This window comes from Lotus japonicus, chromosome 1, assembly GCF_012489685.1.
Source record: "Lotus japonicus ecotype B-129 chromosome 1, LjGifu_v1.2".
NCBI classification, from domain to species: domain Eukaryota; kingdom Viridiplantae; phylum Streptophyta; class Magnoliopsida; order Fabales; family Fabaceae; genus Lotus; species Lotus japonicus.
Window position 1 is genome coordinate 71,050,640 of NC_080041.1, and position 17,764 is coordinate 71,068,403.

Consider the following 17,764-nt stretch of genomic DNA (forward strand, 5'->3'; position numbering starts at 1 on the left):
GATCCGGGCCGGTGTGAAAAACAATGGCTGCCACCACCAGTGAAACTCAAAGAGATGGTTACAACGCAAAGCCTCCTATGTTCGATGGTCAAAGGTTCGAATATTGGAAAGATAGACTGGAAAGTTTCTTTCTGGGTTTCGATGCAGATCTCTGGGATATTATTGTGGATGGCTATGAGCGTCCAGTTGATGCAGATGGCAAAAAGATCCCAAGGTCAGAGATGTCTGCAGATCAAAAGAAGCTGTACTCACAACATCATAAAGCTAGAGCAATTCTTCTAAGTGCTATCTCCTATGAGGAGTACCAGAAGATTACAGATCGTGAGTTTGCTAAAGGCATTTTTGATTCTCTGAAGATGTCTCATGAAGGAAACAAGAAAGTCAAAGAATCAAAGGCATTGTCTTTGATCCAAAAGTACGAATCCTTCATCATGGAGCCAAATGAGTCCATTGAAGAAATGTTCTCCAGATTTCAACTGCTTGTAGCTGGCATACGTCCTCTCAACAAGAGCTACACAACAAAAGATCACGTCATAAGGGTCATCAGGTGTCTTCCTGAAAGTTGGATGCCTTTGGTGACTTCAATAGAGCTCACGAGAGATGTTGAGAATATGAGTTTAGAAGAACTCATCAGCATTTTGAAATGCCATGAGCTGAAGCGCTCAGAGATGCAAGATCTGAGGAAAAAGTCCATAGCCTTGAAATCCAAATCTGAAAAGGCTAAGGTTGAGAAGTCAAAGGCTCTTCAAGCTGAAGAAGAAGAATCTGAAGAAGCATCAGAAGATTCTGATGAAGATGAGCTGACTCTGATCTCCAAGAGACTCAACCGCATCTGGAAGCACAGGCAGAGCAAGTTCAAAGGCTCTGGAAAGGCAAGAGGAAAGTCTGAATCCTCAGGTCAGAAGAAGTCATCAATCAAGGAAGTCACTTGCTTTGAGTGCAAAGAATCAGGGCATTACAAAAGTGACTGTCCAAAATTGAAGAAGGACAAGAAGCCAAAGAAGCACTTCAAGACCAAGAAGAGTCTGATGGTGACATTCGATGAATCAGAGTCAGAGGATGTTGACTCTGATGGTGAAGTCCAAGGACTCATGGCTATTGTCAAAGACAAAGGAACAGAGTCAAAGGAAGCTGTTGACTCTGACTCAGAATCAGAAGGAAATCCAGACTCTGACGATGAAAATGAGATATCCTTGATAGCTCCACTGAAACACCAATCATGGTATCTGGACAGTGGATGCTCGCGTCACATGACGGGAGAAAAGCGTATGTTCCGAGAGCTAAAACTTAAGCCTGGAGGCGAAGTTGGCTTTGGAGGAAATGAAAAGGGTAAAATTATTGGTACTGGTACTATTTGTGTAGATAGTAGTCCATGCATTGATAATGTTTTATTGGTAGACGGCTTAACACATAACTTATTGTCTATAAGTCAATTAGCTGACAAGGGTTATGATGTTATATTCAATCAAAAGTCCTGCCGGGCTGTAAGTCAGATCGATGGCTCTGTTCTGTTTAACAGCAAGAGGAAGAACAACATTTATAAGATCAGATTATCTGAGTTGGAGGCTCAGAATGTGAAGTGCCTTCTGTCTGATGGAGCTTCGGTGGCGGTGCGATCTCGCGCCACCACAATACCGGAGAATCCGGTGCAGCAAGCAGGCTTGGCGGCAAGGTCAGACTTGCACCTTAAAAAGAAGCTTCCTACTCCGGATAACGATGACTTGGGTGATCAAAAAGTAGAAATACTTGTACAAGTTCAGGGTCAAGTGTATGGAACACCCTCAACAGAACTCAGACAAGTGTTAGATACCATTCAGGCGGTGCAACGCCAAAATGAGCATTTGCAGGCTCAGGTTGAGTATCTGAACCAAATAAGGCATCTGAGGCGTGGCCAACGTGTGGATGCAGAGGACGTGGTGGACTTTTAGCCTTTCACGCCCATGGTTGCTGCAGTTGAAATTCTAGAACATTTACAGACTTTGACACTGGACATGTATTCGGGCGACTCAGACCCAATCGATCATTTGCGGTATTTCAATACCAAAATGGTCATTGGCGGGGCGACGGATGCGGTAAAGTGCAGATTGTTACCATCTACGTTTAAAGGGGTGGCAATGACATGGTTTATTAAGCAGTCTCCATATTCCATTTCAAACTTTACTAATTTGTCAACAAAGTTCTTAACCCAATTTTCTGCTAATCAAACCCAAAAGGCGACCCCTGCTGATTTATTCAATATACGCCAACAACCAGGTGAGCGCATCAAAACGTACATGACTCGATTTAGCAGAGTTTCGGTGCAGTTAGAGGATGCCAGTCCTGAGGTATGTGTGGCGGCCTTTAAAACGGGACTCAAGTGTGGCTCACTGAATAAAGACTTAACCAGAAGGTCCGCCACGGATATGATGGACTTGCGCGCCAGGGTGCAAGAATTTATTTTGGTGGAGCAAGACGAGCAAACAAAGAAGGATAGAGACAACTAGCGTAATCAATCCGATCCTACAACAGAAAAAGGGCGCGGTGCAAAGGACCAACGGCCAGCTCAAACGCCACGCCAACCTAGATCGACGCCCTACCAATCTGCCAGGCATGGACTACAAAGCAACACATGGCACAGGAATACCCAAACTACCCCAGCAAATCAAGCGGCACAAGGAGGAAACGCGCCCATCCGGGGACAACAAACAAAGTTAAACGCTCCCCTTAGCGCGATATTGCGGGCAGTAGGGCAAACAAACGTAGTTCAATATCCAAGGCCACCTAGGCGACCTCCGGCAAATGTGGACACAACAAAGTGGTGTGACTTTCATAAAGCTATGGGACACACCACCGGTAATTGTTGGACCTTGCGCAAAGAGATCGAGCGATTAATTAAGGCTGGACACTTGGCAAATTTTGTATCAAATGAACACGCCCAATCTGAGGTAGCTAAGGCTGTTGGGGCGGAAACCTCAAAGGCAAGGAAGTAGTTGAAGATCTGGGCATGCCATCTGGGTCATGCTCATCAATCGCCGAAGGATTCGGTGGAGGGAGATTATCTAGCAAAGGACAGAAAAGATACGTAGAAGCAGTGAATTCAGTGCACAAGGCCTATGAAGGGGAGTGTTGGTTGAATCACACCCCTATTACTTTCACACCTAAGGACTTTGATCATGTTACTCCACACGACAACGACCCAATTGTGGTGACTCTCCGGGTGAACAATTATGTTACCAAGAAGGTCTTTTTGGACCAGGGAAGCTCTGCAGACATCATATATGGTGATGCGTTTGAGAGGCTGGGCTTAAGAGAATCTGACTTAAAGCCATACACAGGGTGCCTGGTTTGATTTACAGGCGACCGAGCTAAGGTGCGAGGATATGTAGAGTTAGCAACAGCCTTTCGCGAGGGGGAGTTTGTGAAGAAGTTCCAAGTGAAATATTTAGTCTTCCCATGCAGGGCAACATACAATGTGCTTATGGGGCGGGACACTCTAAACAAAGTATGTGCAATAATCTCAACCGCTCATTTGACAGTAAAATACCCAACTTGCAATGGTAAGATTGGAATCTTGAGGGTGGATCAAGAGGCGATTTATTATGGAAGTTCAATATCCCACTTGGTTGGCAAACGTAGTCATGGTACGAAAAGCAAATGGAAAGTGGAGGATGTGCACAGATTATACAAGTTTAAACAAAGTATGCCCAAAAGACTCATATCCACTTCCAAATGTTGATAAATTGGTGGATGGAGCTTCTGAAAATGAAATGTTAAGTTTGATGGATGCATATTCCGGATACAATCAAATTATGATGCATTGCCCAGACGAGGAGAAAACGGCGTTCATGACAAGTCAAGCCAATTTTTGTTACAGAACAATGCCATTCGGGTTAAAAAACGCGGGGGCGACCTATCAGTGATTGATGGACAAGGTCTGTGCGAGTCATGTTGGCAGAAATATGGAAGTCTATGTGGATGACATGATTTTCAAGACCGTCAAAGGGGGTGATCATCATCAAGATCTGGCAGAAGCGTTTGCTCAACTAAGAAAGTACATGAGGTTGAATCCGGAGAAGTGCTCTTTCAGAATTCTGGGTGGAAATTTTTTAGGATTCATGATTACATCAAGAGGCATTGAGGTTAATCCGGACAAGTGTAAGGCTATATTGGACATGAAGAGCCCGTCCAACGTCTGTGAAGTTCAAAGGTTGACAGGAAGATTGGCGGCCTTATCGCGCTTTCTGCCAATGGCGGGTGACAAGGTAGCGCCATTCTTCGCGTGTTTAAAAAAGAATAAAACTTTTCATCGGTCCACGACGTGCAAGGAAGCTTTTCAGCAATTGAAGGAGTTATTGGCTTCGTTACCAATTTTGGCAAAACTCACGCCAGGGGTCCCATTAACACTATACTTGGCGATCACTGGTTTGGCGGTTAGTACGGTGTTGTTGCAAGAAGAGAATAAGCAGTATAAGGTAATCTATTTTGTTAGTCACACCTTACAAGGGGCGGAGGTGCACTACCAAAAAATAGAGAAGGCAACCCTTGCAATACTGAAAACAACCAGGCGACTCCGACCATACTTTCAAAGTTTTCAAATAAAAGTGAAGGCTGACATTCCATTGCGACAAGTGTTGCAAAAGCCAGATCTTTTAGGGCGACTTGTTATTTGGTCGGTGGAATTATCCGAGTATGACATTGTGTATGAGCCAAGAGGACAAGTTACGATTCAAAGTTTGATTGATTTTGTGGCAGAATTGACGCCCGCGGAAGGCGACAGGGAAAATTCAGAGTGGGTTCTTTCAGTGGATGGTTCTTCAAATGAGCAAGGAAGTGAGATCGGTGTTTCAATTGAAAGCCCAGATAAAATGCTAATTGAGCAATCATTGAAATTTGGATTTCGGGCAAGTAACAATCAGGCTAAGTATGAAGCACTAATTGCAGGGTTAAGACTCGCCATCGAGTTAGGAGTGCAAAAGTTATACATAAAGGGTGATTCACAACTAGTGGTGAAGCAAGTTCGGGGCGAATATCAAGTGAAGGATCCACAATTGTCTAAGTATCTAGAAATCGTGCAAAGACTCATGCAGGCGATCAGGCAAGTTAAGATCGAACACATACCAAGAAGTCAAACTGAACGAGCAGATGCACTAGCTAAATTAGCCAGTATTGGGCGACTGGGAAACTATCAGACAGTAATACAAGAAACATTAGCTCGCCCAAGCAAAGATTTGGTGGAATTCAAAGTGGCAAAAGCCATAGCAAATGGCGGGCCATCGTGGATGGATCCGATCATAGAATTCTTGACTCAACAACCTCAAGATGAAAGCAAAAACACCAAGGAAAGGAGAAGGGAGGCCAATTTCTACACTTTGGTCGGCGGACAGTTGTACCGGCGAGGAATCATGTCACCAATGCTAAAATGTGTAAACACTGATAAATCTCAAAGTATAATGGCTGAAGTTCATGAGGGGGTCTGCTCTAGCCACATTGGAGGGCGATCGTTAGTTGTAAAAGTACTTAGGGCAGGATTCTATTGGCAAACAATCAAGAAGGATTTCTTGGAGTATGTTAAGAAATGTTCTAAGTGTCAAATTTTTTCTGATCTACACAGGGCACCACCAGAGAAACTCACAACAATGACCGCCCCATGGCCATTTGTCATGTGGGGGCGGATATTTTAGGACCTTTTCCCGACAGCCAAAGCACAAATGAAGTTCATTGTGGTGGCGGTTGATTATTTCACAAAGTGGATAGAGGCGGAAGCAGTGGCACAATTACTGCAGCAAAAATCAGAAATTTTCAATGGCGAAGAATTGTGTGCCGCTTTGGCGTCCCAATGGCTTTGGTCATGGACAATGGTATGCAATTTACGAGCGCACTAACAAAGGAATTTTGTGCTGACTTGGGAATAGAAATGCGGTTCGCCTCGGTTGAGCATCCGCAGACAAATGGACAAGCCGAGGCAGCTAACAAAGTCATCTTGAACGAGTTGAAGAAAAAGTTGGACGAAGCCAAAGGATGGTGGGCAGAGGAATTACCAGGAGTCCTATGGGCGTACAATACAACTGTCCAAACTAGCACTGGAGAAACGCCATACAGGCTTACTTATGGTTCTGTTGCCATGTTACCTGTGGAGGTGGAGAATCAAAGTTAGCGAGTGACAACAATGAATGAAGAGGAAAACAATGATAACTCGATCGCCAATTTGATTATGCTCCCGGAGTTGCAAAGAGAAGCACACTTGCGCAATGAAGCAGAAAAAGGAAGGGTTGCACGTAAGTATGCATCCAAGGTCGTCCCTCGGAAGATGAAGGCGAGAGACTTAGTGCTACGCCAAAGGACAATGACCTCAGGGCGTAACAAGCTAACACCAAGCTGGGAAGGACCTTTCTGAATCAAGGCGGAAGTGGGCGCCAGAGCTTACAAACTGGAACAGCTTGACAGCGGCCAAGTTCGTCACACATGGAATGCCTCCAGGTTGAGGCAATATTTTAGTTAAGTCAAGAAAGTCGCACTCTTTTTTCCTCCAAGAAGGTTTTTAATGAGGCGACCTATGTAAATGAAGGGAAGAAACTCCCATGTAGAGATCAATAGATCTCAGTTTTATTTTAAGTAATGGAGAAATTGTTTTACAGTTTGATGTTTGTCACAAGTGGCGAGATTTAACTCATAAAATTTTCTAGTTGACTTTATTCTATGGCATGACTTAATATGGCTAAAACTTTCGCAATTAGAAAGTGTCGTCACTGAGCAACACAGCCTTGCCACTAGAATCCAAGCCCCGTCCGTAAAACGACTAAGGCCAGTAAAATGTGCCTAAGCCTTGGGAAATAAACCGAGCAATAAAAAGCCCCTCCGACGGCGGGCCAAGTCTCAGAAACATGCCAAAAGTAAGTATAACATTAAAGATATTCAAGATATTTAAATTAAAAAAAAGGGGCAAGGCCCATTACAGAAAAAGGGGCGGAGCTCGAAACAACATAGTCCAAAACACAAAAATAAAGGAGGGCGAGGCCCATAACAAAAATAAGGAGTACAAATTCAAACTTGATCTTTCTTCGCCCGCCAGGGTATCCTCCGACTGTTTCTTAGCAATATCAACACGCTTGGCAGCGCTCTCGGCATCGGCTTTCAGGCGAGAGTAAGCAGCCTTCGCTTCTTCAAGCTTCAGCTGGGCACGTGATTTTTCAATCTCCATGCCCTTCAAGAGTGGAAGAAGACCGGCGGCACAGCTGGTAGCGGCGAGGGCTTGATTCACAGCAAGGGTCACAGCACCCTGGACCCCCTGGTGGGCGACCTCGTGAGGAATTTGGATATTGAAATTCCTCTACATAAAATGAAGGTTGTTGTGTTGAACTTGGCGTCAAAAACGCTATGAAGGGTTCCAGGCTCACTCCCGGGCACAGTATCCCTCGCCGACTGAGGGAGAGGACTCGTCGCTGCAATCAAATTGGTGAACGCCCCAGGAGTCTGATGTTTTGACGGGGGAACGTTGACACTTGATTTCTTTTCCCTTTGAACTTTAGGCATAGACTCAGTCAGAGTTGTCTGCTTCATATCACTCTTGGAGGCGCTGGACTTGTGGTGCTTGGGTTCCCGGTCGTCAATCAACGGCGACTTCTTCCTTTCGCCTTTGGTTTCCTTCTTTTCATTCTTCCTGTGCCCCTTGGCAGTCTCAACTTGGCTGGAGATGAAGGCAGCCATGCTGGCAGGATTGACGCCACCCTTGTTCTTGCCCATTTCAGCTATACATGATATAAAAAAAAAGACGGTTAATAAAAGGATCAGATGCGAGAAGAAAATTTTCCACAAATTCTTTGGCAAATTCAAACTTACTAAAAAACTCTTGAAGTTTCTCATCCTTGGCGGCTTGGAGTAGGTTGCAACAGGAAATTTGAGGAAGGGTTAAGATGTACAAGGCGACACGTTGCTCAGCCTCGGTCAATGCCTCGAGCACAACGGTGATGTTGCGGCGAGGATTGACGGTCCAATGTAGGGGGAACAAGGGGCGATCCTTCGAATCGAGGATGAGATTGGAAATATCAGGAGAATGAACGACCTTGAAGAATTTCTTTTGCCAATGTTTGAAATTACTTTTCAGAGGCTTAAAGATGGCCATGTTATAGCGGGCCGACAAGGGGACGAAAGAGACCACAGAAGGTTTGGCGATGCAAGTTTTGTAAAAGAAGAAGAATAAATGGTAAGTAAGCATGACACTCAGTTGTTCACACAACAATTCGAAACAACGAATGAAACCCCATGCGTTTGGGAGGAGTAGACAGGGGGCGACATTCAGAAAAGTAAGAATATCATAGATAAAAGGAGAAAAAAGGAGTTTTATGAAAAGCTCGGTAAAAATAAAGCCATGAAGATAAAACCAAGCGGGCGAGCCATCAGCTCCCGAAGGTTTGAGTGTAACGACATCATTGTCATCACAAGGGACGATGTTCAGGGATAAGTCGTCATTTGCGCCAGTTATGCGGTTCACTTTGGTAAAACCTTGGGCGGTAAGGCGATTGTTATTTAGTGATTGAATACTATTCCAAATGGAGCGAAAAAGGCATTTATCATCCATACACTTGGAGTTGGTTCGCCACCCGGGCGAGGTAGAAGGGTTGTCAGATGAGATGTGGGAGGTTATGGAACGAGTTCTCTCAACGGAAGGGCTAGGATTAGAAGGCGAGTTGGAGTACTCAGAGTCAGAATCGTCCAAAACGACAACTTCATGACTAACGTTAGTCTCTTCATCATCAGAAGAGGAAGAAAAAGACAGAGAAGACAAGGTTTCACTTTGTGTAGACATTCTAGGAAATCTCATAGAATGAGGATGAGGAACTAAAATACAAAAAGAGAGGGCAAAAAAGCAAAAGTAGGAAGGGAAAACTGACCGAAAGTGAGGGAGGTAGTAGGAAAGCAGCTAGCAATGGTGGCAGAAGAAGCACGGAAGTCACCGGAGCAGAGAGGAAGAGTCACCGGAGACGGAAGAACTTCAAGTACTCACGGAAGGAGGCAAAAATTTAAAAGTAAGCGAAAGTGAAAGAAGAATATGCAACTCAAGTTTGTGGGTCTTATAGAAGAAGTGAGAAAGGAGAGAGAAGAAAAGAGGAAACGGCACGTTCGGGATTCGAGGGTTTTCACGAACCGAGGCAATCCCTCGAATCCCGCATGAAAAGACAGCGACAGTTAATGCTAATGATGGAAATTTTTTGAAAACGGTGAAACGTGTGTCAGACAAAACGATGTGGATTGATGACGGCGGGCAATATTAGCGGGCGAGTTCGGTGCCAATTTCTAAAAAGACATTTCAGCCTCAAAGAAGTTAAAGCTTCATATCTTGTGGGCTTGTGGGCTAGGTGAGCGCCTATGGACAGCAATGATTCAATTCTTTTTTCTGACTAAAAGACATTTCAGCCTCAAAGAAGTTAAAACTTCATGTCTTGTGGGCTTGTGGACCGGGCGGGCTAGTACAAGCCCATAGCTCCACCTGGTAAGGTAGATACCCTTTGGGCGGGTATCTAAGGCAGCGAATGGATGCAAAGTGAAGGTGTGGGCCCCGACTCATAGATGTGGTCCCAAGTTCATTTGTCTTATTTACACTTGTATTATATGTATTTATCTTATTTACATTGGGATTTGGGCCTTGGATGTAATGCCCAAGTCCAAGAATATTCTAGATAAGGACCACTACCACTATAAAAGGGGGGTCCTCACCTTGTACTAGGGACATTTTTTATCATTAATGAGATAATTCATTTATTCTTACATCATTCACATATTTTAGGCTCTACTAGGGTTTTGTAAGGACACTTTATATCCCCTTATACCTTAGACCAGAACATGGATGTCAAAGAGCATAATAAAAAGTTGTCCTCGCGCCCAAGAGAATTGAGCCTCATTGGCCCAACGTAGAGCAAATTGGTGGATTTGCCCACCCCCCGCCTGGGCCAGGCTTGTTTTTTTGCTGAAACTTTCTTTTATTTTTGCACCTTACCTGAAAACTCCTTATTTTTCACATGTTCACCGTCCAGCCTTAAAATCTCTGTTTTTGTTGAATGTGTTTGCCTACCTTGAAACTATAAAGCCTCATTTTTATTACCCAAATACAACGAATTGATTTTCGCAACTCAGCTTGTTTTGTTCCAGGTTCTTATCGTGGTGTTGTTGCAGCTGTCAAGGTTGTTGTTTGGCGTCCAAATATCAAACAATCAACGCTCCCTTTAACACGTTTTCAACCATTTCCTCTATTATAATTATTTTGGTGTAATTTTCTCTATTATTGATTCCACGTTCGGCTAAAGTATATAGGACTCACTATCAATTTAATAGGTCTCATTAAGTTTAATGAATAAAATAGTATGTGAAAGAGTGTTATTAGATAAGACATATGGCACGAAAAGAAGCAATCCACAACAAACCTAGGCCGATTAATAAACTAAATTGCCAAAGTATGACAATCAAATTTATGCGGCTACCATTAGAGCAGGGTGTTATGCACGTTAAATAAGCTTAGTGGCCAAATTATGGGGCCATTGATTTGTACCCCTAAAGTAACTACATATCCCAATGAAATCCTCTGATCCTCTCAAACTCGCATGACCTGTAACTTGGTCAGCACCTAAAAGAGTCAAAGGATTCATGAGTTCAGATTCAGTCAAAAAGGACAACATTTCATAATTGTCAATGCCTCTCAGCCTCTTCTAACAGTTACATGCACCTACCCACCTGCTTTATGGAAAGGTGTGCTCATAGATGTGTCTCAATTCTCAAATCAAAATCAAAAACAGAAAAAGGTGGAGCCAAACAGAGAAGAATAAATAAAAAAGAAGCAAGTAAATCTAGGTAGTAGTAGTTTACTTCAATCTCCACACTGTCATAAATATGAAGTGGCAAATTTCAGCAAGCTGCAGGCTTCGTTGTAACAAACCAAGTATTTGCAGTGCTTATTTTTTAGATGCAAAGGAGAAACCTGACGGTCTGAAAATAACTATCTTCTGACAATATTTAAACTAGCTTGTTCGGTAACATGTTTTGATTGGCGGTGACACAATCCAAAACACGGTTACTCCAGAAGTAACACTTTGTAACTTCTATGTGTTTTGATTGGTGGTGACACAATCCAAAGCACGTAATTCCAGAAGTAACACTTCGAAACTTCTCTTCATAAGTGATTATGGTATTTCCCACCGGAAAACCAAGCGCTATCAGTTAACAACTGCAGTCATCAGAATGATGCCTCTATTTTCATTTTGTCATGAAGGGTGACCACCAAGTTATGGGCATCATCCAGCAGCTTCCAAACATCAAGATGTCCTGCCATGCCATTGCATTCCTTAATGATCTCATCCATGCTACAGTACTTCTCAATGATCAATTTCCTCCTCTGTAACACTGAAGCTGCTATTGCAAAAAGCAACAAATCATCTGTTGGCGGGGCGCGCTGCCTGATTCTGCTCCATGCTGATTTTCCAATACCTGCCCTTATTGCTGCTTGATCTGCCCACATTACTTCCCAAAGACAAAGAGTCTGTTCAAATGTCAACTCCCTTCTAAACAATACAACCACCATCCGATATACGAAAAAGCAATCCTCGGCCTGGAGCTTCTGCAAATGCCTGAACAGGTGGCCATCCTTAAATTTGATTATTTTTGCAACTGTATCAAGTTGCCTCCTAATACCCACCTCATCAAGCCTGAAATTCTGCCTAGCCTTCTTCATAAATCCAACAAAACACCAGAAAGCCTCGTGATCTTCGGTCATAACACTAATAATGGGAGATAGCAGATCGCTCATACCCTGGCAGTAGCCAATTTCAGGGTCGTACAGTGCATATGCTTCAAGGATAGCAACTAGTCGAGCAGCATGAAAGATTCTGCCAGGTTCTAGGTGACCATAATCCTTCAAGCCAACAGCCTCAGCTGAACGACGTGCCCTACTCTCCGGTACAACAGCTTGGGTGGGATTGTACGACATCCATTCTGCATTGGCACGTACTGCATCAAGCCGGATGATCCGTTGCCATGTGGCGAAGTCTTCATTAGTTCGTAGTTTGGATGGGACTTTCATTTGAGAGGGAGAAGAACTTTCCTTAGAAACTGTCCTGGAATCATTCTCTTCCGGACCCTCATCAGAAGGAAATGTCTGAATTACCTCAGGACTTTCAGAGGAGTCTGAATCAGTGGAATCAGTATCCAGTGTAGAGGCATCAGCATTGCCGATGTTAGTAGCATCATCCCCTTCCAAGAGGCCTCTAGATGGATCATCTGAATATTCAACATCTGGGCTATGTTCCGCACTAGAAAGGGACTCTCTGGCACTTGTTGCATCTTCAGAACTAGGAGAACCAGAATCTTGAACAAGACTTCCACCATCACCTTCATAGCTGATTTCACCTATTTCATCAAACTTAAAGCTCCCACTAGACTTTAGCAGTTGCCGGCATTGTCTGCGGAGTTTCTCGTATTTCTTCCTGTGTTTGAAGAGGCAAAAGAAACATTATATTAAACCGAACAAACAGAAGTGGGAAGTACAAACAAAAAAAATCTAAATATTAGAGAAACATGATGGATCAAGCCTGGATTTGCGGATCAAACTAGCATACTCACCTATTTCGAGTTCTTATAACATCTCTTTCTTCTTTGGTACTGTCCAAGTCATAGCTGTTTAAATGTACCCATAATCAGTAACCACATAAAAGTTTGAGTAGGCAAATAAGTATACGAGGAAAAGAATGGGTGGGAAAAAATTTAACAATATAGAATAAATAAACTATAACGTGACCAAATATCCTGCCTAATGCATAAAATGAAGCAAAAGAATCAAGTTTGATCTATTGAAAAATGAAATATAAAAAAAAAAAATCAACCAAGCTATGAAGCAGACACTAGAAATTTCAATAGAGGACAATATGAGAATGACACTTCAAAACAGGAAACTTCAAATTTTGCTACATGTGTATGCCCATTTTGTATGTCATTTCTGTCTAAAACTCAGAAATAAAGATCACATTGAAATGAAACATGAAAATGATGGGCTGCTAATCCATATGTTAAAAAAGAAAAAGGCGTCTAGACAAGTAAGGACACAACAATGAAGGAAATGAAGCAGAATATGGGACACAACAAAAGAACAGAGAGTTTACAGCAATATTTCCATTATTTCCAATATAACTGTACTGTTCTTTGCTACTCAATAGATTTTCAGTTTCTATCAGAAAGATAAAACATGCTTACACTCCAAGTAGGAAAGGCCAAACTTCAGCTCTTACGCTAGGTTCAACACCCTGCATTAGACATTTAAAATGTAATTAATTCCAAGGAGAAACTCCATAAAGTACAAATTAATAACTAAATAAATAGATTAGTAAACTCACTCCACTGCGAACTTTTTTCAGGAACTTAAGTCCACCATCACGAATTCTCCCATCTTGGGTAAATAAGCTGTTCCATTGCTGAGGTGAAAGGGCGTGTTTTCTTTTCCTACGTGACCATGGTGATTTAAGACGACCCCTGAAATTTAGCCACAAAGAAATACCAATCAGTCCTTGCTTGTAAATGAGTTTCAGATTAGAGAACAGGCAGAAAAACAGCCATTTAAGAAATTAAGGGGGGGCAGAAAAGCACATAGAAAAATAGATTTTCAGATTAAAAGCACATCACAGTGCTCCAGTATAATAGATAAGCATATTCAAGCCAATTGAGGCCTATTTTCCTCATGGCCGAAAAACTCAAGCAAGCATATATCGACATCACTACCATTCTGTCACAGGATTCACACATATTTATGTCATGAGTGTTCATAGATTCTAGAGCAAAATGCGTTCTCACAGAACTATCTAATTTCCTTAATGCTAAAAGAATTAAATGCATCAGCACGAGAAACCCTGAATTATGTAGTTAATATTGTATCATGCTGATATAAATTTACATATGAAAATGAACAACATCAAATTTGCGTATAGCCAGGCTGCTTAATTCAACATTGGAGTTCTTGTCCAGTGAGCATTTCAGCTCTGACTTCAGTAATACTATATCTATATGTAATACTAAAGTTACTCAATCCAAACTTGAAAAATCAAAACATTTGATTCCCTTTCCAGTCAGGATATCACAGCATGACCATTGTTTGTTTAAATTTTAACTTCATAATTATTTAATTTATTCTGAAAGGAAGGAACCAGACTATTCCAAGTAAAAAATTTATGGGCATGATTAAAATTCCTTGAAATTTCAAAAAGGATAAAGGCAGAAGACATAAGTTTAAAAAATGGTCCTTGAAGACTTGAAAACATCAACATCCCTCAGACATATATCCAGAAAGAAATCTTGAACATCAAGGCCTCAAATTTGTAAAATTTGATTCAACTTTTAGATTGACAGACAAGTCCTGTAATATTTTCTACAAAATTTTCAGAAGCCAAAAACTTAATTATTCCAGAGCATCAATCAATTCCTTCTCCAAATGAACATATATATTCTAGCATAGATCTTCCTTTCTAGCTCAGCAAGACACACTTCTAGAAGTGGGGGCTTTGATAACTGATCAAGACCACCAAGTTAAATTTTCCCTAAGCAAGGGTGATTTCACAAGCAATTTGACATGAAAAATGGGAACCAGCAGATTTAAAAGTTCAAGCCAAGAGGAAAGGAACTTCAGATTGAAGAAACTTTCCAGGGGAATACCCCCATCAAAACCCAAAATAAGGATCTGTCTCCCTCTCCCTCTCACTATCTCTTCCGTATCAACCCTCCTCCTTCCTCATCAATCATCCTCCCCAACAGAAATCAGGGATTTTGGTGGGTTTTCTCTATAATTCCCACAAATCAGACTGAAATGCTGCCGGCTAAGAAACCCAAAATAGAAACACACACAGGGAAGTGTGTGTGCAGCAAGCACAAAAACGCAAAACACAGAAGCTGATCAATCTAAGCTGACACTGATAGCAAGATTGGGGATGCCCAGAAGTTGAGATCTGACACGAAATAAACAGAAAATGTAATAGAAATCTAAGAGCTTCAAAACAAAACCAAAAGAAGAAAAAAAAAAAGTGAGAGCAAGATGAAAGAGAGATGAAGAAGAACTCACCGATCAGTGGAGGAACAAGACGCTGGTGAGGAAGAACTAACAACAAACAGAACCGAACGCAAATGGATCCACGACGACGAAGATGATGATGATGACACCGACGACGCCGACGATTGCGACGACGACGATGAGGAAGGAGAGGAATTGGAAGACGACGAAGCTGAATTGATACTTCGCCTAAGAGGATTCATCTATGAATTTCGGAAAACAATGTCAAGTGAAGGAGAGTGAGTGAGTGAGCGAGCTAGGGTTTTTGCGATTGCGATGCTCTCTCTCTCTCTCTAGAATTCGCTCATTGGTTTTTGTTTGATTTTGATTTTGATTTTACCTCCTTGCACCGTAGAAGACGACGGCGACGAGAGCGAGGCCAGCCAAGGCCGTGAACAGCACCGTCTGAGTAGATGGCGCCGCCGTCGCGGCCATGAGGGAGGAGAATCTAACACCACCACCACCACCACCGCCGCCGGAGATGAACGGAGTGACGTTGTTGTTCGCGTTCAAGAGGGTGGTTATGCACATGGAGAGAAACTGCCTGAAATGCCCTCACCGCGATCCCTCTTTTCTTCTCCTTCTTCTTCTGATTCCGCCACAACTTGTTGTTTCATAGAAGGAAGAAGAAGGTTTGCTTTGTAATTGTGTCTCTCTAAACCGCCACTAAAATCATAGAGAGAGAAAGAGAAGAGGAGTGAGAAGCAATTGGAAGAAGAATCTACTATTCTCCTCACACTTTGTTGTTGTTGATAAAGGAAAAGAAAAGTGCTTTGGGCTTTTACTTTCATAGTTGGGGAAGGAGCCTTCTAAGCATTGCTAAAACGTTGCCGTTTTGGTTATCTTTCAAACCTCTCAAACTAACCAACCTCTTTCTCTTTTGAGTGTTGTTAATTAATGGAGGTTGGTTTGGATTAATTACTTAATTACTTATTAATAATTATGTTCAGGTAGTACATCCTTTCCATCATTACATCAATAATAAATTAGTAAATTACTGCTTTCTAATCCATTCCAGATTTCTAATCATGGGTCAAAAACTTTATTACGAGTAAAGGCAATTAGTGTTGCGTACCTATGAGAATTAAAAAAAAATCTTATCTTAATAAGATAAAAAAGTTGATCAAATATTTTTTATACAAGTAAAATATTGCCGAAATTTATCTTTAATTTAGATTTTAGATTTTAGATTAATAAGATAAATTAAAATAAGTAAGGAATGTTATTCAAAGGTTATATGAATGTTTTTGGTGTATATTTTACATTCTCACGAATATTTAATTTCTTTAAGAGTTTAATTTCTAGGCACCTTCAGTGTAAATTGTAAAGTTTTTTTACACCGTCAACCAATCAGATTTTAAGAATGTAAGAAAATCTCTATTTTTATTTAATTTCATTAATTGACGTGACTCATTCTTGAAATCGAATTGGTTGACGGTGTAAAAAAAACTTTACATTATCGGTGATCATTATTTTTCTCTTTCTTTAATACAAAAGTTAATAAAATTAAAATATAAAACATGTGATAGAATACGGTAGAAATGGAAAATTGTATTCCAAACAACGTTCATTAAAAAAATAGAACATTTTCACATAAAAATAGAACAAAATGTGTGTAATACATAAAAAATATGTGGGTAGATTCTTAATTTGTCATCTTTTACCTTAGAAATCCCCGAATGATAACTCAAGTGATAAAAAAACTAACTGAATAATGCAATTTATCTCTCTGATGTAAAAAAAAATTACCTTAAAAATAGAAATAGAACAAAATGTGTGTAATCCATAAAGACATGCAGAGGTTTTGAATATGACTTAGTCAGGAGCATATAGTTAGCAAAAAAATTATTTCTTGTTTTCTACTCATACTCATACATTAAAATTAGTCTTTTGCTATTGTTAAGGGCCAAGTTATTGAAGAGAAATTCAATTATTCAAATATTTGAATGAGGTTACCGGGCCATTGTTATAAACTACTCCAATAATAAATGCGTAAATTATGAAATTAATTTGCCTTCTTGCCAATTGTAAACCTCAATGTCAGTGCCATTTGTTTCAAAAAAAAAAAATTGTCAGTGCCATTTATTTTGTCTCACGCCATGTTCTTGATTTTAAAATTACATGCATGCTGAGAGCAATCATGCTTAAAATATTACCATAGCATGTGGTGCTTATTTTTATATGATGAGGGTTTTTAAGAATTTAACAATTAATTGAATGTAAAGTTTTTCTTGGTGTTGAATGTAAAGTTTTTTATATGAGATTAATGGATATGCACGTCAGTGCAAAGAATTTTTACACTGATGTCCAATCACATTATGCTATATAGGGTTAAGTGGTTACAAATCTTTTTAATTTTAATTAGTAAATTAATAAATTACTGTAGCGGAAATCAATTGGGTGCATGTGTAAAATAAGTTTACACTGTCGGTGCACCTCTCATTTTCTCTTTTTATATTGTGTTTCACTAACTGTTATAGGAGTTAATGTAAAATTGTTTATGGAGTTAAATTATATTTTTTTCTACAATTATAAACTATTATATAAGTGGATCTTGCAACTTTTTTATTGCGCATTTTAATAATAACATTCGGCATGTAATCTTATTCTTATTTTTTTTACAATGTAATCTTACTCTTAAATTTATCATCAATTATTAATATATACAATGGTGGTTGTGAGTTATCTTCAACTTATGTCCAAATAGGAGTGAAA

At 40.8% G+C, this 17,764-nt stretch overlaps 1 protein-coding gene across 2 annotated transcripts; it reads right to left on the reverse strand.

The window, feature by feature from the left end:
• Window positions 1–10,625: 10,625 nt before the first annotated feature.
• LOC130745442 (rab GTPase-activating protein 22-like) lies at window positions 10,626–15,811 on the reverse strand. Of its 2 annotated transcripts, none has more exons than XM_057597718.1 (5): window positions 15,390–15,811; window positions 13,350–13,485; window positions 13,210–13,259; window positions 12,583–12,636; window positions 10,626–12,446 (listed from the first exon to the last, which is right to left on the reverse strand). In XM_057597718.1, exons 1-5 carry the CDS (start codon window positions 15,578–15,580, stop codon window positions 11,201–11,203), a joined length of 1,677 nt encoding a protein of 558 aa, XP_057453701.1. In that variant the 5' UTR covers window positions 15,581–15,811; the 3' UTR covers window positions 10,626–11,200. The 2 variants fall into 2 exon arrangements, with proteins under 2 accessions (XP_057453701.1, XP_057453692.1); XM_057597709.1 differs by having other exon boundaries at window positions 15,062–15,811.
• Between the last annotated feature and the right edge of the window lie 1,953 nt (window positions 15,812–17,764).